The sequence below is a fragment of the Dasypus novemcinctus genome, chromosome 24 (assembly GCF_030445035.2).
Source record: "Dasypus novemcinctus isolate mDasNov1 chromosome 24, mDasNov1.1.hap2, whole genome shotgun sequence".
NCBI lineage: Eukaryota > Metazoa > Chordata > Mammalia > Cingulata > Dasypodidae > Dasypus > Dasypus novemcinctus.
The window spans coordinates 7,132,397-7,153,472 of record NC_080696.1 but is presented as its reverse complement, the minus strand read 5'-3'; the positions used below and the strand labels follow the sequence as shown (position 1 = coordinate 7,153,472).

Sequence of the window (21,076 nt, the reverse complement as noted above, 5' to 3'; positions counted from 1 at the left end):
TTTCAAGTATAAGTAACTGTAGAACTTAACCTCCACATCCACGACCTACTAATGACCTTAATTACTGTAACTGAAATGATTATCTATAACTATTATCTATGATAATATGACTATAATTAATTATTTATTAATTGTATATTTACATTAATTTTCTATCAGGCTCCCAGGGTGCTAAGCAGGGAAAATCAAAATGTCAACTTAAGCAGGCTGGGAGGGAAGGCGCACTGAGTGACCCCATAAGAAGTTCAATTATTAGGATTCATTTCTTGTTTCCAAACATGCAACTCACTGGACAACCCATGCTGCAGGCATGATCATTCCCACTGAGGAACTAAGAAACCTCTTCCCAGAGTCGCTCAGCTCACATGTGCACTGGGTTTGGAACTCAGGTCTCTCGAATCCCAAACCCTGTGCTTCCATTTCAAAAGGGCGCTTCAGATTTTGCATCAACGGCTTCACAATGCAGAAAAAGATATCTGCATGTTCTTACCTGAACGTAAACGCCTCTAAAATCACTTTGATTGCTGGGCAAATATATTTAGCTGTTTGCAAATCTAGACAGTTTTCTAATAGGAACCATAAGCCTTATTACAAAGGGATCACTGTGACAGTTCTCTGGGGATGTAGGTATCGGCAGAAAAAATACATATGCTACAAAGGTATGTTTCTACATTGAATATGTTAAAAGTAGATTTTCAGAGGTAGGTTTAAATACCACAGCCACCAAAGTACAACTGTCTCAATGTGAGGCAATCCATTCAGTAGTGCACAGACTTCTACTGTGACAAGGTCAAGGTGGCACTTTAGCTTGCTATTGACTACTGCAGTGCATCACGTGACCATCAGTTGTGAATTTGATATACCTTATAAAACTCACTAACAATGGTGCTAAACTGAATTTAGCAGGTACAATGGAAGTGGCCATTGTCTTAAGTGTGCCATGTGCATTTTTATCACTGAGACCTTACAGCAACCAGATGAGACACATACAGAGTTAATTCAGACGGGGAAACTAAACCTCAGAGATATGCAATAATTTGCTGGGTTATTCGGCTAGAAATTGGCTTCAAGGCTAAGCTGCCTGCCCCATGAGTTTAGGAACCTCTGACTACACTCCATTAGGCACTTACGATGCACATGGATGTGTGCTGTGTGCTCCAAGGTATACAAAACTGAGTACCCGATTGATGATGTGAAAGCAACCTGTCCCTAAACAGAGCCACTCAGTAAGGGCAATGCTATTTCAGAAATGATTGCGGCTGCACATTTCTGTCCATTCGGCAGTCATATTAATTACAAGAAAAACACTATTTATCTATATCAGATCACCTATGCAAGAACCCTACCATGCTCTCCTTATAAAGCAGTAAATCATAAATGTGGCTGGATACGGTAGTGAGGAAGTACTACGGCCCACTGCTCTCCTTATGAAGCACAGCTGGTCAGGCTTAAGGCGGACTAGCTGGAAAGCAGAACCTGTGACTACTGTTGGAAAATTATCAATATTTTATTGCATAAAACCCCCATGTTGCAAAAAAGAAACCATCCTTTTAAGTGGGCACTGTCTTTACTTAGAGTAACGGGTCTCAATCTTGGTTAAGGCGGGAATCACCCGGGAAGCTTTAGAGAAAATATCCGCTGAGGCTCACTTCAGACCTTTCCTTGAATGGATCTGGAGTGTGGCCTTGACCTGGCGATTGTAAAGCTGCCCAAGAGTTTCTCCTATGTCCGTATTAGAATCCCAGGTTGAAAGGCCCTGGCTGAGGGAATGGTCACTGTGTGGGAACCTAACTACCAGGTGCATCCACAAGATGGCGTATCATTGCATCGGAAAGAACTAACACTGAAAAAGGTTGCAAACTGCACCTCTGTCCTAGTGCCTGCAAACACACCCGGTTTAGACCGAAATCACACCAGAGAGAAGCAAATATAAAACGAGTCCCGGCCGGCTGGAAAGGCCTGCGGTTTATTTAAGTCACGTTACTCATCCTGTCTTCAACATGGGGTCCACTCAGGACCACCAGGAGAGAAGGTCGGTGGCCGCCAAGCCTCTCATCCCTTGGCAGAACTGTGCCCCCCCCACCCTCTTTCCAACTCTTCAAGGGCCCTTTCCACTCTTGGGCTGTTGGGTGCTAAGACAATGCTTCCTATTATAAAGAACAGGATCTTGATTCAGCCATGCACATACACTATTGTATTTTGCAGATGGACACAAGTATACTGCATAATGTAGGCAGTGCTCAAACGCGCAGAGTGAATTGTTGAAAGAGACTGACCAACGAGCTCTTTTCAAACTTGGGTAATTATACCGACATCCCAGAAAAGCCTTAGCTTATCTGTGATAGCATAAAAAATAAAAGGAAAAGGCTTTTAACCATCAGGGAAGATATTCTATACCTTTAGCTCTAAAAATCTTCATTCATGCACAATTAAATGGCCACAAGGCTGAGGGGCAGGTGGAAGAGGTGAAAGGGATTTAAATGTAAATATCTACCAAGGGAACCAGTCCTTACCCCCCTCCAGCATCCTGATATTTCTGCTACCAAATTTCTGACTAGTTATATAAGGTTTTTTTGTTTCCAAGGAAACCACTGACATCTATGGAATTTAATGAACATAAAAAGGAACTATGCCATATAATTTACATCTGGAGTTAAATGTGAATACCTGTCAAAAAACCATTCCATGCACGCATGCACACACACATAATTTTATGAAATTTTTAGCCCAATTTAGTAAACATGTAAATAAACAAACACTTTTTGGAAAGAGAATGAAAAAAAAAAGATGCCTGCAGCCTTGACAGGTTAAACAGTAGGAACCAAGAATAAGAGTTTTCTTCTTCTTTCCTCAACCTCAAATATCTACATCAAATCTTAGGCCTGCAGCTTAATGGTAAAATGGGTACAAAGTGAGGGAAATGGCTTAAAATCAGCAAAAGGTGACAATAAGTAAGACGGTCATTTCACCAGCCTCACGGATGGTTCGTGGAATGCAGGATTGTACAACAAACAAATAACACCTCATGATGAGATTGATATATTGGCACCCAGATTCAATGCTGAGCTATTTGAGATAGGACATCCCTTAAATAACAGCAGGTTTTGAATATGAACAGGAAAGTTTCATGATACAGGGAAAATTTTTAAAGCACACGTAAAAATGGTATATTCAGTAAAATGACAAGTGAACCAAAGTGAAATCTCAGTAAAAAGAAAGGGCTAGAAGGAATCCCACCGTTTGACCCAATGACTTCTGCCTCCTTCCTGAAACATGTCTGCCTCTGGTGTCTGGGATAAGCCCCCTACGCTCCCCTCCCTCCTGGCTGGCTCTCCCTGCCGGCCCCGCCTCGTCCACCAGGCTGGAAAGATGGGGGTCCCAGGGTCAGACGCAGGCCTCTCCTCTTCTACCTTCCTTAGGAGACTGGGCTCTAAAAAGCCCAAGTCAGCTCTCCAGCACTGTCTCCCCTGCAACACCCACATCTCCCCTGAACTCCAGACTTGAGTCTCCAACTGCGTTCTTTTTTTATATGTATAGACTTTTTTAAAAAGAAGCTTCGCATTACATAATTGTTACATAAAAAAATATCAGGGATTCCCATATGCCCCAGTCCCTCCCCCTCCCACACTTTCCCACATTAACAACATCCTTCAGCAGTACCAACTGTGTTCTTGACATTATAGGGGGAAGTCTAACAGGCATCTCAAACTTAAAGTATTCAAAGCCAAACCCTGGATTTTTCTGCTTAAATGTTTCTCGTCCTCCTCTCCATGTCAAGGATGTAACAGGACAATTCTCCCAGTTTCTCAGGTCAAAACATGAGATGCTGTTCTTGAATCCTTTTTTTGTTTCTCTCATACCTCACATTCAATGCACTAACAAACTTTATTCCTCCACCTCTGAATGTGCTCAGATTCCGACATTTTTAACCCACCTCTACAGCCACCACCTCGGTCGAGAGGGACCCTCATCCCTGAGGGGTGCTGTGGCTGCTCAGGTGGCCTCCGCCTTCCACCTCTGACCTCTGCAGTCTGTTCTCAACCCAGTCACCGGGGACACCTTTAAAGGCCAAGTCAGACCTTGTCACTTCTCTGCTCAGAACTTCAGGTGGTTTCTCAAATCCGTCCGAGGAAAGGCCCGCATCCTCAGAGGACCTACGAGGCCCCACGTAATCTGCCTCAGCCCTCCTCTCTGCCCGCCTCTATTTCAGCCTCCCGGGCCACATGTCCCCAGCTCAGGCCTTGCTCGTGCTGTTGGGAAACTCATCCCGTGGACATCTACGCAGCTCTCTCTATCACGCGGGTCGGCTCTCTGCTCACACACACCTCACCCCATCCAGAGACCTGATTCCACCAGGCCCCGTGGCTCTCACCACGCAGGCTTTACCGTCTACGGATCCGCTTTCTCTCTGTGGGTCTTGTCTCTGCCTTGCAAACTGTTTTGCCCACTCGGTGGGGTCCTGGGGCCTGCTCAGAGGACCCGAGGCTAGGGGACGCTTTGCCTTTCAACCCCTCCTTCAACGACGGCAGTGTGGGGGCTGGAATTCACCATGATGGAAATATTTAACTAAAGAAAATTAGCAGACCCAAAAATCAAGGCACTTATGTTTGTTTATTTTTCGTTTTTTGAGAACCAGTCTAACAGCACACCAGTTTCCCAGGCCTAAGCAGATATAAGCTCCATGAGAGCAGAGATGGCTTGTTGTAGTTTTTTTCTTTTTCTGTTTCCTCAGTGGCTAGAAGAGTGCCTGGCAGAAAGAGGTACCCAATTACTATTTACTAAATGAGTACAGAATGAAATTAAAAACCACCCTCTTTAAATAGGGCTTTCTAAATGAGGGACATAAAATCTAATCAATTTTAAGATGTAATTTTACTGTGATCTATCTTACGTGGTTCTGATGATAGTTCTGACAAATGTAATTTTGATCTAGATATTTAAGAGGACTCGATATTAAAATGACCACCACATACCAGAAACAAGCTGCCCTTCACAACAGGATGAACTGATTGTGTCAGTTAAGCACACAAAGTAGTTTGTCAAACACAGTTTGGAAACAGAACTACACAACTATTTTTCAGTATTTCCACATGCACCAGTGGATGTTGAAGGTAGGCTGCACACAGTCTTCAAGTCAATGTAGCTGTGTGGAGACCCTCTTGAACCATGGGTTGCTGCCCCTAGAGTCCGAAAGCAGTTCTAGAACCACCGGCCAGGAGTCTCAAAATAGTTTGACCTAAGTCTTCCTTTCTTCCTGGTCTTCCTGCTTATAGGACACCTTACCTTCGTTGGAGCATGACCACTATTTCTTTTTTTTAAGTCACCGTAGTCTTCTTTTTTTATTTTTATTTATTTCTTTCCCCTTCCCCTCCTCCCCCATCCCAGTTGTCTGTTGTCTGTGTCTCTTTGCTGCATGTTCTTCTTTGTCCATTTCTGTTGTTGTCAGAGGCACGGGAATCTGTGTTTCTTTTTGTTGCGTCATCTTGTTGTGGCAGCTCTCCGTGTGTGCAGCGCCATTCCTGGGCAGGCCACACATTTTTTCATGCTGGGTGGCTCTCCTTATGGGGCGCACTCCTTGCATGTGGGGCTCCCCTACATGGGGGACACCCCTGCATGGCACGGCACCCCTTGCACACATCAGCACTACGCATGGGCCAGCTCCACACGGGTCAAGGAGGCCCGGGGTTTGAACCACGGACCCCCCATGTGGTAGACGGACGCCCTAACCACTGGGCCAAAGTCCGCTTCCCCACTATTTCAAGTTCACCTGATTTATCTTGAGCAAGCTAAGAAGTTTAGATTATGTAGGCTTGCTCAACGCCCATCTTATCATCTGTAAGATGGAGCCTTGGATACCGTCTAGTTTTAAAAGCTGGAGCCACCGGCTAACAGAATTTACACACCTTGAATTCAGGATCCGCTTACACCTATTGCACAGATGAGGACATGGAGGCACAGGAAGAAGGAGGAACTTCCTGGCGCTGGCAGCGGCAGAGCTGGCACCAGAACTGGCCCCTGAACCCCCATCTCCACTTCCCGGTCCCATCTACTTTTCAAATCATCCAGGGATTCAATACTGACTGAGAATCCTGGAAATGAAGAAATTACCTTTTTTAGCAACATTTTTCAAACATTTGACCATGGCCCATAGTTAAAAATCTACGCTGTGCTGTGACTTGGAGCCTACACTCACCCATATGATAAAAGGTTCAAAAAACAACCTGCTCTGCACAGGATCTTTTCTGTTCTGGTGAAATCAATTTCATTTCACTAATGTGGTACATGAGCCACTAAACTGAGCTGCTGGTTTGGGAACCACGGGGAGATGAGAAAGCATGGGGATATGGTCTCTTTATAAAGCCAACCTCCTTTGGAAGGGTAGATTCAGGAGCAGGTGCATCCAGCATCGACGAGATGTTCATCCCTCAGCCCCTTGCTCTCTTACATGTGATTTTTAAACCCAGCAGGGAGGCAGGAACATAGCAAGAAAGGAAAAATAAATAATTTTTAGATTCCCAAGGATAAGATGTTTTCCCTTTTGGTTTTCACATTTGGATAAAAATCTCCCAATGTCTCACGGTGAGAAATTTCAAAACTGGTAACTCGGACAAATGTTACACATAGAAAAGCAGACGTGGAACTAAACTAAGAGCCGACATTTAAATTCATTAACAGGGCAACCCATAAATGCTTTTCCATTTCCTAAAAACGTTATTTCAAGTCACAGCAGGCACAGAAACCAGCATTTTTCAATTACATCCCAAAATTTTATGTAATGAGATGCTGAGAAAAACAAAAAATAATAGGAATACCTGGGTAACTATTGGTGGGTGCTGGGTTCTTTTGAGAACTAATATCTGCTCCACAGATGCTCTTCCTTCCTTTACAGTGTTCAAACCCCACAGAAAGTCTTCCACATAACTTGCCCCCTGTTAGATCGCCATTTTGTCCTGAGTGCCCCAGCTTTCCTCACTCCCTACAGATGTGTTCAGACTTTTTAATCTACTTTCAGTCCTGCCACTTTCCTTCTAGATCACTCAATGATCTCCTCTCACTGAGTTTTCTTCCGCCAGGCTCTAGGCCTTTGTCCTCTAGGTATTTATACTGTAATTATTTTTGGAACATTCTGGTGGACAGCTAGTCTCTCTTTTGGCCCACTGCTGCCGTCACATGAGGGGGTCGGGAGCCGCGAGTGCTATGTGCTAAGGGTGAAAAGGCAGCTCCTTGGAGGCCAGACTGGAGAGAGAAAGAGGCATTTATTCCTTGGTGACATTATTTGAGCAGCTAGATGGAACTGCACACAAAACCAGCATTTTCATTTAAATTCTCAACAAATTCCAATCGTTTTCAATAAATTATATTTTAGGCCATAAGCCAGTTTGACCTGGTGTTTTCTTTTGCAAGTGAATGGTTTTTTTAGCAGATAAAAGACAGTTAAATAGATTTTTCGACAACTTCTTTCTTGCCTGTCAATCCAGCAAGCCCCTTTCAGCATAACCCCTGCTCAAACCCATCTTTATCATATAAACTTTTCCAAAGTAAGTGAAATGAATACTGACTTCCTACAAATCAGACTTTAAAATGTTCAAAATAATCACAAAAGTAGAGATGATAATACAACCAGGAGGGGCAAACATTTAGTGAGCACTTACTACAGCACTACAGCAGTGCTTCTTGAATTTGGCTGCAAATGTGCTTTTCAAAACCCTGATGCTCAGGCCACACCCATTTCAATTAAATTCTCATGGCACCTGGGAGTGGAAACGAGGCATGCGCCTTTTCTGAAGCTCCCCAGATGATTCCATGGGCAGTGAAGTTTGAGAACCATTGTGCTAAAGGTTTGCTAATGAATTATTTTATTTCATCCATATAGCACAACTCACATGAAGTAGGTATTATTATTATCGCCATTTCAACTATGAGGAAAAAGGCTCAGGAAGGTCACACAAGTAATATGCCACAGAACAAGGCCTTGAAAATATTAAGGCAGTGTGTGTGTTTTTAATGTAGACAAGGAATAGGATGGGGAGGGGGGAGCCAAGTGCATGGATAATCACAGAAAAAGCATTTGTTCCCTCAAGAAAGAATTGAAGGATAAACGGTAAAAACCAGGATATTTTGATGGCTAAAGTCCATCCTTAAGGAAAGCATTTCAGGATCTAATTGTGGTTTATCATCTCTGCACTATACAGACCCTGGTTCTGCTCATTCATCAGCATTCAATAGTCATTTATCAAACCGCATCCAAGAATGGAGCAACTGATAAGCAAGCTGTGTATTGCAATAAACCAGACAGATTCGCGCCTAAAGGAAACCCTCCATGCGGCACAAGAATTGACTTCATTTGACTCCCCAAGGCCTACTGACAAACTGGGGTGTGACAGGTATTAGCAGCGGTCTTTAACCACTTATGATATTGGAATTCTAAATGAGTCCAATAATCTTGCATCAAAAGGCAAACCTTATGGTTAGATAATCAATAAAGACCGTGGAACCAACAGACTTATATGAAACACGGCTGATAGACTGTTGGGAGAAGTAGGAAAAGAAGATTCTTACATTGAAAACTGTGAAAATTTTTGAATCATCACCAATGCATTAATTACATCAACTCTATCTGATATGAGACTAAAGACCAAACTTTTGGAATCATATCACTGAGATATGAATGTTAATAATTGACTAGTTTCACATGAAACACACTTCTTAAAAAAATTCTGATTTTTCTTTCCTTGTATTTTTCTCCTTTTCCTGTAGCTCATGTTAACTCTTTCAGTAATACAGGCAACAGGCATTTGCTCCGTGCTAGAATTTACCAGCACCTCCTCCCTTGCTATATATCAGAAAGAATAATCATTCCAGGTGATTATTACCCCTGCACCTCCAAAGCAAGAGATCTTTTTTTTTTTATGTCAAAGAAAGTATTTGGAGCATTAAAGAATAAAAAGTTACAGGCAGATACTCAAATAGTAATTTCCCTATTTGATATCAGTTATGGAAAGAAGCAGAGTCCCTGAATGGAACTGTACTTCCCTAATTGCCAATATTAACTCCACTTGAAATGAAGTCCTCAATTTTAAATACAATAAAGAATACTTTCCAGACTTTTTATGGCAGGGCAACATACCCTGCTACTACACCATACCACATAATGTACGTTAAAAGAATATATGTATGTACTTCATTCTACATTTCTTTTAAAATCTGCAAAAATAAACTGCAAATGCTACTTTGAATATTTCCACAGCAAATTTTTTTCAACCCAATCAAATGGCATTCCATGCAATGGATCCCAAAGTATGCCAGAATTCACTAGTAACATTTGCAGAAACAAGGCTCTTTTACACTCTATGGTCTCATGGATGGAATTATTTCAACTGCAAAGCATTTGAACTATAGGACCTCATTTGCCATCCCAAAAGGTTAGTCTACGTATGCTTATGAGGCTCAAGGCATTTTTTCAAATAATTTTAAACACATTTTAATAACTTAGAAATACCCAGTAACTTTGGCATAGTTACTTTTGTTTTTTCAAAGAGAAGAAAAATGAGAGGGAACAAAGTAAGCTCCTATGTCCAACTGCCCAGATACTGTTGCTTACTTTAATAAAAAAAAGTGGAAGGGCTTCTAGAAGAACTGGTTGTTTTATTGTGTTTTACAACATCTACAACCAAGAAACTTTCACGGGGACAACTTCACACCAAGCCGGAGCTAAGGCCTCGACACAGCATCTGGCGCGCACAGAGCTTGACCCCTACCTTAGGAGCTTTGGCATGTTTCCCACATCTGGCATCCTTGACAAGGCTGAGGTCTAACAGCTCGGTCTCCTGGAAGACAAAAATGCAACACTGTTAAGCATATACCCAGATCTTTGTACTTGAACTTTGTTTTAGGTCACTGCCTTCACTTTTCCAAAATAAGATTTATCTTGAGACCTGTCTGAATTTTTTTTTCTGTGGTAGGGATATATTTTTACTCTTCTATTACCCCCTTATCAATTGAGTTGCAATGGAAACAAAAAGATAGCGAATTGCCGAGTTTACTACCTACGCTAACACATTTTGGAAGCATCCCACAAGCCGCTCCTAAGTCCAAAGGAATCAGGCCTTACTACAGGAAAATAACCGTGAGTCCCTCTGCCCGTCAGAGGGGGGTGTGGGGCGAGGCGGAAGGAGAAGCTTCCAAGGCTCACATATGCACCCGGCTCACCTGGCCAAGGGAAAGAGGTGCACCTGCCTCCCCTCCCCACCCTTTGAACATACACCTCATGCCTTGACCTTGTCATCTCTTCACTGCACATGGGTGAATCCCCACGACGTGCAGGTGACTTCAGGGCACAGGATGCGCAGGGAACACTCACTACCCTGGATGGACTTGCTGGAGAGTAAATAAGTGCACGTGTGCAAGACAAGGGGCAGTCCATAACGGCCAAACTAAGGTTTACTGCTGTGGGGGCAGCAGAGACAAGGTCACCGAGGAGTCGCTGAGCAAGGAGAAGAGGTGGGTGTGAGGAGGGAAGGGGCCCGGTCCAGCTGGAGGTGCAACCTCAGCAAATACCCGGATGAGAAAGGGAGGACCCTGACGTGTTCATGGCTGTTGGCCACTTGGGGACTAGAACCCTGGAGGGGAAGGGGACAGAAGAGGGAAGGCTTGGGAGGTGCCAGGATTAAGGAAGAGCCAAGGCGAAGGGGCTGATGGGGCAACACGGAACTGCACAGGGATGGAACACAGAACCCAGAGCCAGAAGTCAGGAGAAATGCACCAGAAAGGGCTACTTAGCCGAAGGATGGAAACCCTGAAAGCACAGCTAAGGCCACAGAGCCATGAGGTCTGTGAGCCACACGTCGCCGATCTCTCCCCTGGACTCTGTCCAGAGCCCCGAGGCCAGGGGCACACTGAGCAGAGCTGTCCACGAGGGCTCCAGGCCATTCCCTATAGCTTCCTGGACGAGTCAGTTGGGAATGGAGAATCGAATTCTCTTCTCCCAGCAGAAGGCTCTGCGCCGTAATTCAGCCTCACATCCATACTCTGGACAAAGTGGCTGTAACTTCTCAGAGGCCCCAAAGTTCCCCAGTCCCAGCAGCTGCTTTTCCCACACAATTCCTTCAAACAGCTGCCACCAAATCCAAACGTCAGGTGCAGAATGGTCTGATTATTCTCCTGCACCGAAGGCTAATCCCATGATGGCAAGTTGATTAGGGCCAAATGGGAGGTGGGGTCTCGCCACTGAAATGTAAACCCACCCAGGGGTCCAACAGAACACAAAGGCCCCAGGATACCCCTCTGTGGGATGAGGGAATGACCGGAAAGAGTGAGTCTTCTCTTGCTCTCCGGCCTCATAAGTTTTCTTTCTCCCAGTCTAGCCAAGCCCACAAAGCATCCCATGCTGCAGGTGACTCTGTGGAAAGGCTCCCAATCCCTGGGGCATGACAGGTAGCAATGGAGCAGGGACCTGCCCTGCCACACAGAGTAACTGGTCCCAAGATTCCCCTAAGGCCACACAACCCACATGATTGGAGACAGTCTTCTGAATGACATGAAACAATAGTAACAACCACAGAGCACGAAGCATCACTTGGGCAAGCATACAGAAGAGACCTCACTGAGGTGGCTGTGGAAAAGCAGCTCCGAGGGGCCTCTCCTTGGAGCCCAAAGCTCTTCCTCACCACAGCAGCAGCAGAAGCATTTGCTGGAGGAGGAGAAACATGAATGGCATGGAGCGTGAATTAGCACCTTGAACTTGAAGTAGAAGACAGGAACTCAGAGGAGAGACGAGAGCTGTGAAGCCAAATCCTGGTGGAGGTAACAGGAAAAGAGATGGGAGAGAAGACCGGAGGTGGAAGTGATTGAAAATAGGTGTCATAAGAGAGTTCTGGAACTTGACGGTGCCCTTTGAGACAGGGTCTTGAAGAGTTTTATCTAAGAAGAAAGGCCAGCCATTAATTCACTGAGTCATCGTGTAGTGAAGGCCTGCAGCAGTGCCCACAGCCGCTAGGTTCTGAGGACGAAACCACACAAAGCTAAGGTCCCTGTTTCCAGGTGCTCGCAGATAACAACACACTCAAGGAAGACACTTCAAAGTGCACTGCAGACAAGGGCTACAGTGGACTGAGCTACCTTTTCAGCCAAGACCCAAGGAAGAGAAGGCATTGGCCAGCCTTATAATTTGGGGAAGGGGGTTTCCAGGGAGAGGGAGCAGTGAGTGCAGGTGCACAGAGCAGCCTTGTGTGGGGAAACCAGCAGCACTTTGGAGCACGACAGGGGCTAATGGAGTGTTAGTAATACTCTCCTTCTGATTTAGCAGTCCTTACATGGGCGTTTATGATTATTCATAAAACCATTACCATGAATTTTTTATGTCCTTTTCAACCCACGTTACATGCTGTTTAACATATATATGGACTTAAAATCACACACACGCACACGCGGTATGTTTACTTAGTTTTATAACAGCATTTTCTATTCAAGGAAATTCCTCCCAGTTGGACAAACAATAGACTTAAACTTGTTCATTTATACAAACAGAGCCCAAAATGAGTTCATAAAGGAACGAGATCTTACCAGGCCTCATTATATAGACTTCTACATTACAGATAATGAACGCTATTTTCTACTTTCAGCTCTAGAGGGAACGTTCGTTCTCCAAGCCACAGAGGGGTATTAATGCCAGCTGCCCTAGGGATTCATTCTGATACGAGAGCTACCAAGAAACTCCTCTCACTGCGTGCAAAATAGCATGTGCAGAGAAACCACAGGGCACTGCCACCGTGGGTAATGTGGCATGGGAAACACCCGGGTGGAAAACTGCCCATAGACTCCTTCTGCTAGAAAGTGATGATTAAAGCAGCGTATCCCAATTCCATTAACGTGCGGCGGCCCCCTCCGGGGTTGAACTCCATCCTTTCCTCCTTCACTAAAAGGAAAATGAAGAACCTAATGAACAGGACCACAAAATTGTTACTTGTGTCATTAAAACTTTTTCTAGGTTAATTTTCTTGTGTTAATAGTTTTAACCACCCACTCTTCCTATTATGAAAAAGCCGGGAAATGATCCCTGTCTCAGTTCATTTAAGAGTTACTGTTTTCTAGCTTTAAGGAACTCGCTATTGCTTTCTGCCTTTCTTTAAAGGAAGGAGGTTGCATGATTTCCAAGCAGAATACCTCGGTGTGAAAAGGGGTCCTGAAAGGAACTGGCCATGTAATTCTGTCAAGCATTTTACTACTCTCAGTGTCCATTTTGTCATCGATCAAATGAGCATGATGATACTTTTTAGACTGAGACTTGGAGTCATCTGAGGCTTGTTAAAACGCAGAGTGGCTGGGCCACCAGCTGAGTGTCTGGAGCAGTGAGCCCAGGGCAGGCCTGAGATTCTGCATCTTGTAAGCAACCAGGTGATGTCAACGTTGCTGTGCCTTGGACCACACTTAGGGTTGCTGTAATATGATTGAGAAAACTATAATCACCATTATATATTATGCTAGAGTACATGAAGATTCAGTAACTGTCATTTCTTTATATAGAGAACTGTCAAAAATTATTATACATACTGAATACAAAAGTGTGCCTAATTGTGAAAAACCTACGCTTGAATTTAATTGAAGAAAATCGATTAATGACAAAAGCCAACAATTCCTATTTTAATAGTAAGTGCCGTTTGCATTAAATTTTACTTTATGCAAACAAACACCTCTAAGTGTTCAGACTCTCAAGTAATCATGGAAATCATTTTTGTGTTGGCTGAAAATGCTATACCACATAACCTTAGCATTGCACTTCATAATAGCAGAGAAGCCCCGCTCTCTCAGATCTTTAGAAAAGTGGACGAAGGAAATTTGTTCTTGGTCATCTCTAAGCCCACCCAACAATGGAAACGGGGTGGCAGCATTCAAAGCCCGAAGACTACCTGCTTCCATAAAGAAACAATGTACTAACAAAACCCCTTTATTTCCAAGACCTACACGGCTCCCCCAAAGCTTGGAGACCATACTCCCCAACCCCAGATATACCTGCTGATATGCCAAGGGTTGTCTGGATAAAAGTGAATCAACAGTGATCAAAGAGTTCCCTTGACATTTTGAGTGCGTGACGATGAGAAAACTGAAATGGACAAGCTTAAGGGAAAACCAGATTGTCTCTGATTTTACAGTTCAGCAGAAAGATTTCAGTCCATCCAAAACAAATGCACTGTGACGTACATGAGCCATGCAATCCACTGCAAACTCAGAGAAGAAGACAATTTCAAAGTCAACTCTTTCAAGTAGGCCAATTGCTGCACATTGTCCCCAAATTCCACTAGTTACCCAGTACAATAATGGGCTTTAAGTGCACACAATGCATACTAACCAGGGCAGCAACTGCAGTTCAGAAACATTTCACAGAGAAGATATTAATGGCTGAGTGTGTGGGGGCAACTATATACACAAGTGTTACATCCATTAAGTTGTTCAACTTCGGTTTACCAAGGGTAGAATACATAAGACGTTATATTGACTACCAAGCACCTCTAAAATGCCCATTTTTTCTTTTAACTTTTAAAAAGTCCTTTAATGAAGGATTATAATTTAAAGAGAAGCAGATGGAATAGATTCAAGCTCTTTGTTCCTTGACCTGATTCCACTATGAGATGAACATCTATGCAGCACACCTCTCAAAATTCCCTGCACTGTCGCCCAACTGACCCTCCTGACAAATACCTAAATAGAAGGCACAAATTCTAGAGAAAACTGATTTTCATAAGTAGGTATCACAGTTAAATGCAAAATCGGATTAACATTCGAAATGAGGAAAAGGAGAGACAGTTCATGGGTTATGGGCTGCACTGCAACTGTCTACTGACATGGAATTTCCCCACTGGAATGTGAATCCTTTGACAAAAAGACCTTGCTCTATCATCTCTGTTTGTACAGTGTTTATCATGGAGCCCAGCAGAAAGCTATACTCCATCCCAGTTTCTTGAATGAACGATGTCCTGCTCAACATATTAAGTGCTGCCAGACTTTGGTCTCTAACATGAATGCAGTATATAAAATATCAACCAGACTCAACTTTACCCAGAGAACCAACTGGGATTTCTAAATGTTACGAGCATCCTAGGGATATAGCAATTTGGCTGACAAAGTGGTCTGAACTATCCTCCACACCCACATGTGCTCTAAAATATCATGGAAAAAATGGAGGAAAAAGTGGGGGACCCAATGCTGGCTGCTGTTGTTTCTTCTAATTTTCAGTACAAATATTACCCATGGCACTACTTCCAAACTCTCTGGCACAGTTGTATTTGCACGTATATGGTCAATACAGTGGAGAGTGATGGTGTCTTTTTTATTTTCTTTCCTTCCTTCTTTTATTTTCCCATTGCCTCTCCGAGACTCATATTGACTCCGTCAAGGTCTTGAGTTCAATGCATTGTTCCAGGAGCTAAGGTCAGGCTACAGGAAGATGCTGAATCAAAAGACAGGTAACCTCTCTTAGTATATTTTGTAATTCAAAGGGGTTTCTCAGAAAGGGAGAAATCTTATACAGCACAACTAGATGGAAAACAGAGAGGTCAGAAAAAAGGTGGAGCCTAGAGAAATATTCAGAAGGCATGTGCAGTGTCCATTCATATAACATCTGTGACTAAGGTTTGGTTTACAGGAAACTTGTTAAGGGTGTATAAGTTTTCTAAACTTATTCTCATTCTTTTATTTAACAAATATTTATTGAACATCTGCTATGTATCTGGCACTCAGCTAGGTATTGGGGATATAATGGCAAACAAAACCCAACACAGGCCATGCACTCATGGAGTAGACAGACTTCAACCTACGTAAAATTTCAACTGGATGAGCTCTCTGAATAAAGGTACAGAGTCTACGGGAGTTGCCTCAGGCAGAAAGGTCTCCAAGAAAACTATACGACAGAGTAGATTTATGCAAGAAAAAGCAAAGGGGATAGCGGGGCAGAAGAAGGCTCCAGGCTGCTGCAGAAGAAACAAGGTCATCTATAAAACAGAAGGGGCAGAGCAGTCGGCATGGCAGACCTAACCATGTAAGACCCTGCGGCCACTGCAAGGATTTTTGGCTTTATCTTAAAAGCAATCAAACGCTGTTGCAGTGTTTTGAGCAAGGGGTTGACTTGACGCATCTTCAGTTTGCAAAGATCACTGCAGCTGCATTGTAGGGACCTGACTGCAGAAGGAACCAAGGAAGAGATAAGGGAAAACAGGAGAGCGAGAGCTTCCTGAACCAGGGGGTTGGTGGTGAGATGAGAAGTAAACACGTTTGAAATGCAGTTAGGAAGTTCAACGGTTAGGACTTAGTGATGTTTACATACATATCTGGAGGGGATGGGAAAGGATGAGCTTGCAAGGAAGCAGAGAAGAAATAGCGAAGTAGGAGAAAAACCAGAAGAGCCCTTTGCCATGAGGCCTAGAGAAGAGTGTATCCGAAAGCAGAGGGTGGTAAGCAATATCGAAAGCTGTTGAGAGTTTAAGTGAATAAAATAAAAACCGAAGAGACATTACGTTGAGACTAAAGGTGTCTGACTTAAAAAAGCAAAGTCACTAATATAATTAATAGGAACAATCGCAATTATAATGACTACTAACAATAGAGAACCAACAATGTGCCAAGACCCCTAAGAGATCATCTGCATTTATCATTTCACTCCATCCTTACGACACTGTAACCTGAGTATTATATTCCTTCATTCTACAGATGAGAAAACTGAGAAGTTAAGTGGCCGTGGCTGGTCGGCTGCACAGCTGCACCATCATCCATCCCAACTCTTCGGACTCCCTGTGGTAGGCAGAGTTCTAGGGTGGTCTCCATGGCCCCTGCCTCCTGGCACGCCCTTCCTCTGGTGGTCAGAGCCTGCGACTTGCTTCTAACCAAGAGAATACGGCAAAGGGGATGGGCTCTCACTCCCATGATTATGAAGGGATTTGACAGCTGTAATGAAGGTCCCTAATCAGTTGGATGAAAGCTCATGGAAAGAGAACTATCCCGGGCAAGTCCTTCACAAGAGGACGTGGAAGTGAGAGGCTGGACATAGCAGAGAGTGCCCTGCTGGCTTTGAGGACGTAAACAACCACGCTCTGCCCTGCCCTTGAGGAGGAGGCCTCTAGGAGCTGGGGACCTGTGCCCTACAATAAGGAACGGAATTCTGCCAATAACCTGGAAGAGCTTGGAAGAGGAACCCAAGCCCCAGTAAGAACACAGCCCGGCAGACACGCGACTGAAGCCTTCTAGACCGAAGCACAAGACCCTAACCCGGCAAGTATGGGACAATCCATGTTGCTTTAAGTCACAATCAGTAATTACCTAATTAGTAATTAGAGAACTAACACACCACCCATTGTTTTAATTAAAAAGGAATATAAGTGTATTTACATATCTTGGCACCCTAGCCAGCATAAAAATATATGCGATGCTGTCAAATTGATTGAATGTGCCCATCGGGCAGCAATTACAATAATAGAATCATAGACCTTTGGAGGGGGGAGAAATCTCAGATGAGGAAACTGAACTTCTTCCTTCCTTCCTGAGAACATCCTGAGAAACTATATGTGGCTAAAAGGGGGGAATTTTAGGTTGTACATTACTAGAATAAAAATGGAAATGACAACAAAAATGTGGGACTGTATAACACAGTGACCCCAATTTAAATGGACTATATAGTTAATAGTACAATTATAAAAAGGGCCTTTCATGAATTGCAAAATATGTTCCACACTAATGCAAGATGTTAATAATAGGATGATAAATGGGAACGTTGTATCTTCTCATGATTTTTCTGTAAACCTACAACTTCTCTAATTAAAAAAAAAGGAGTAAGCAGCCAGAAAATATTGGGAAAAAATTACAAATATATGTAAGGAATGCAGTTAATAATATAAAGCTTTTTGGTTCAAATCTGGTAATTTTTGTATCCTTGTCTACCTCAAAATTCGTAACTTGTGTTATATTTTCTCATTTAAAATAAACATTCACTTTCCTACTTAAACAAAACAAAAAATAAAAATTTGCTTAAGTGAAAGTTGATGCAGTAAACTGCTAAAGGCATTTATTTATGGAATAACCTGATACATCTCTGTGGGAAAACACTGCCACACATTCTTCGAAGTTTCTAGGCGTGTTGTATTAAAGAATATCTTTTAGAAATTATTCAAGCGATGAATGAAAAAAACAGGGGAAATTTAAAATGATAGTAACTTGCTTTATTTTAACCTTTCTTGGTTGATATTTCGAAAAAAAATGAGAAAAACATTCATATTCACCATGGAAAAGCTATATAAATTTTAAAGATAAATAATACCAATAATATTAGATCTTTATGAGAAAAATATTTATTGTTATACTTCTTATTTGTTACAACGTTTTTAATGTACTCACCACACTTTTAATGGACATATAATGATACTACATTTGTTAAGCACTCAGAGTTAAAAAAAAATAGTAACCATTAAGATAAAGATGGCATGGGCGCTGGCATTGGCAGTTTTCTATTCCTGGCTGTTCTAAGCAAAGGTCCTTGTTGCAGGCTAATCAGATTAACTAGAAACAGAATCCATCATTTTGCAAATAGCTTAATAAATGCTGAAAACTATCTTCATGGATATTTTGGGTAAACATAACATTTGATCTTGGTAAAAGATCTCTTGAAAAGAAATATGGAAATGGTATAGATTAATCAGGCAAGCAAGGTTTTTCCACTTGAGAAGTCCAGATGGTTTAAATGTAGCCAGATTTTTGCTCTGAATCATCAAAAATGTTATCATTGGTCTCTACCTGTTTCACTAGGGCTAAACCGCCAGTCAGGTATTTTTTAAAAATCTAGAAGAGCCAGCTGTTTCTATTCCCTTAATTTTATCTTCACGTAATGTTCAAATATATCACTTAACTGCTTATGACTTGAATTCCTTTATTTCCCCAGATGAGTTATTCTCTAAGTGTGGCCCTTGGGCTAACAGCATGAGCATCATCTGAGAATGTGTGAAAACTGTGAATTTACTGCCCCACCCGAGAACTACTAAATCAGATCAACTGTGGATGGAGCTAGCTATCTGTGTTTTAACAGGCCTCGAGGTGATTTCCATGTACGAACTTCTGCCCGGGCTACTTAACAGAGACAGTGGCTGTCCATGGAGACGAGTATTTAATCAGGGCTAGAAGTCACTGCAGGGCACTCTGACACTTGAACAGGTTGCCTACATACACTTAATCTGCATCAGCGTTCTCAATGACAATGAGGGAAGTGCTTCAGTCTATGCCATTCATCATTAGCACCAATTATCACTGTAGATGGAAGTGGCAATTTCCACATGGGCCTCAGGGACAAAGTCAATGAGAAGCTCCAAACATGCTGGGCATATTTCCAGATGTTCTGATTCAACCTGGTGCATGAGAGACACCTGGGTTGGCACCCGATGCATTTCCTTTTATCACACAGCCATGGCAACTCTGGTTCCGTATTTTTTGAAGAATATATAAATGACATTCTTTTCAAAGAACTGCTTCTTAAGACGACCTTTGGTTTTCTTACAAGACAGAAGGGAATCCAGCTGAGTGTCTTCCAACGTTAATTCGTGGGGGTGAGAACTGAATCTGTTTTCAAGTATCATGCTTAATGAATTTTCTTGAGAACAATAGCCTTCATTGAATCAGTTGATGAATCAGCACTAAGGTTCTGCCAGTCCTTTTCATTGAACTGTTGAACAATCTCAACACTAAATCAGGTACACCGAATGAGGCTAGCTGTTCATAGCAACAATTACAAATGACTGAAAAAGTCCACTAAATCTAGGGACATTTTCCCAGACACTCAGAACATTTGAATACAATATGGTAATAATTTCTATGCATTCTACTTGGAGCCCTGCAAGTCCCCTTGACTTGGTGAGACAACCACCCCAGTTTCTGTGGGCTTCTCCTAACACCTGACACTTGCAATCTTTGGTCTACTGGAGTCACTTCACTCAGATGCTCAGAGAGCAGGATGTGCTGGGGGGGGGGGGGGGGCGGAGAGGTGGGAGGGGGGGATTGCTCTTACCTGGGAGATATAGGAGTATGGGAGCCCAGCTCACTTGCCTTGGGGCAGAACAAAGACCAGGTGAAAGTTAAGCTCTGGAGCTCTCCATACAGGTAAGCATCAGGTATGACTTCACCTGAAAGCTCACCTTGGCTTAACCTCTTGCCCTTGTCCATCCTGTTTCCCCTCTCTCTTACGGTGTCCCTGGGAGCCCTTCCTCAATAAGACACTTGCACGCTTCCCTATGTACTGGGTCTTCTTTTAAGAACACAACCCAAAACCACCATCATCTGTACACAATCAAATTAGAAAAATCATATAAAATAAATGTGGTTTTTCAAAATAGTATATATGGGCTTCAGAATAATTTCAGGTTGAACATTATTTTCTTGGGCTTTTGATATATTTCTCCACATTATTAGATTTCTTTAAAATTTTTCTTTGACAGCAACTTTAGTCATTAGGCTACACCCATTAAATGAGCAGTCTTTGAGACTGAGTTCTCTGTCACTGCACTGTAGTTTGTCTTCCTTAGTCAGATTTTAAAATATTGTGACCATTTCCTGAGAAACAGACATCTGGGTACATATCATCTAACCTAATGCAAATAGTTTTCTCTAAATCTTTGTTACATCATCATCTAATCCAAGAGGCAGAGCCTGTTTTTAAAGAAGGAATATTCCTTTCTGCATAAAAATAAATAAATAAAAGCTACAAAAGCATTAAGCTAACCTAATCCCCCAACTAGAATTCATTTCTGTCATATTCAGAGCTAAAAAGAAATCTGTTTATATTCACTACATTTTAGGTCACTTTCTCCTTGGTAACAATTTATTCCATTTTTCACTACCCTCCCTGTGGCTTATTTTTTTTTTTTAATCTCTAAGGGAACATACAAAACTTAACTACAAAGATGACTATTATGATTCTTTAAAAGCCTTTGTGTAAGAACCATTGCTCTTCTGGATCCTTTCATAAACACTATTCCTTGGGTATTGCAGACTTTCTGTGAATGGAGAGGGAGTAAGTGAAGAACAATCAGAATGAGACCCAGTGAGAGGACGG

At 42.6% G+C, this 21,076-nt stretch overlaps 1 protein-coding gene across 3 annotated transcripts in view; it reads right to left on the bottom strand.

Annotated features, from left to right (window-relative positions):
• The window catches only part of PLCB1 (phospholipase C beta 1), a 699,686-nt gene that overhangs the window by 454,051 nt on the left and 224,559 nt on the right, over positions 1-21,076 (bottom strand). For all 3 annotated transcript variants that reach the window (XM_004470680.5, XM_004470679.4, XM_058287542.2), the window contains exon 3: positions 9,759-9,827. In XM_004470680.5, the coding sequence (XP_004470737.1) occupies positions 9,759-9,827 (69 nt within the window). The remainder of the gene's footprint in view (positions 1-9,758; positions 9,828-21,076) is intronic.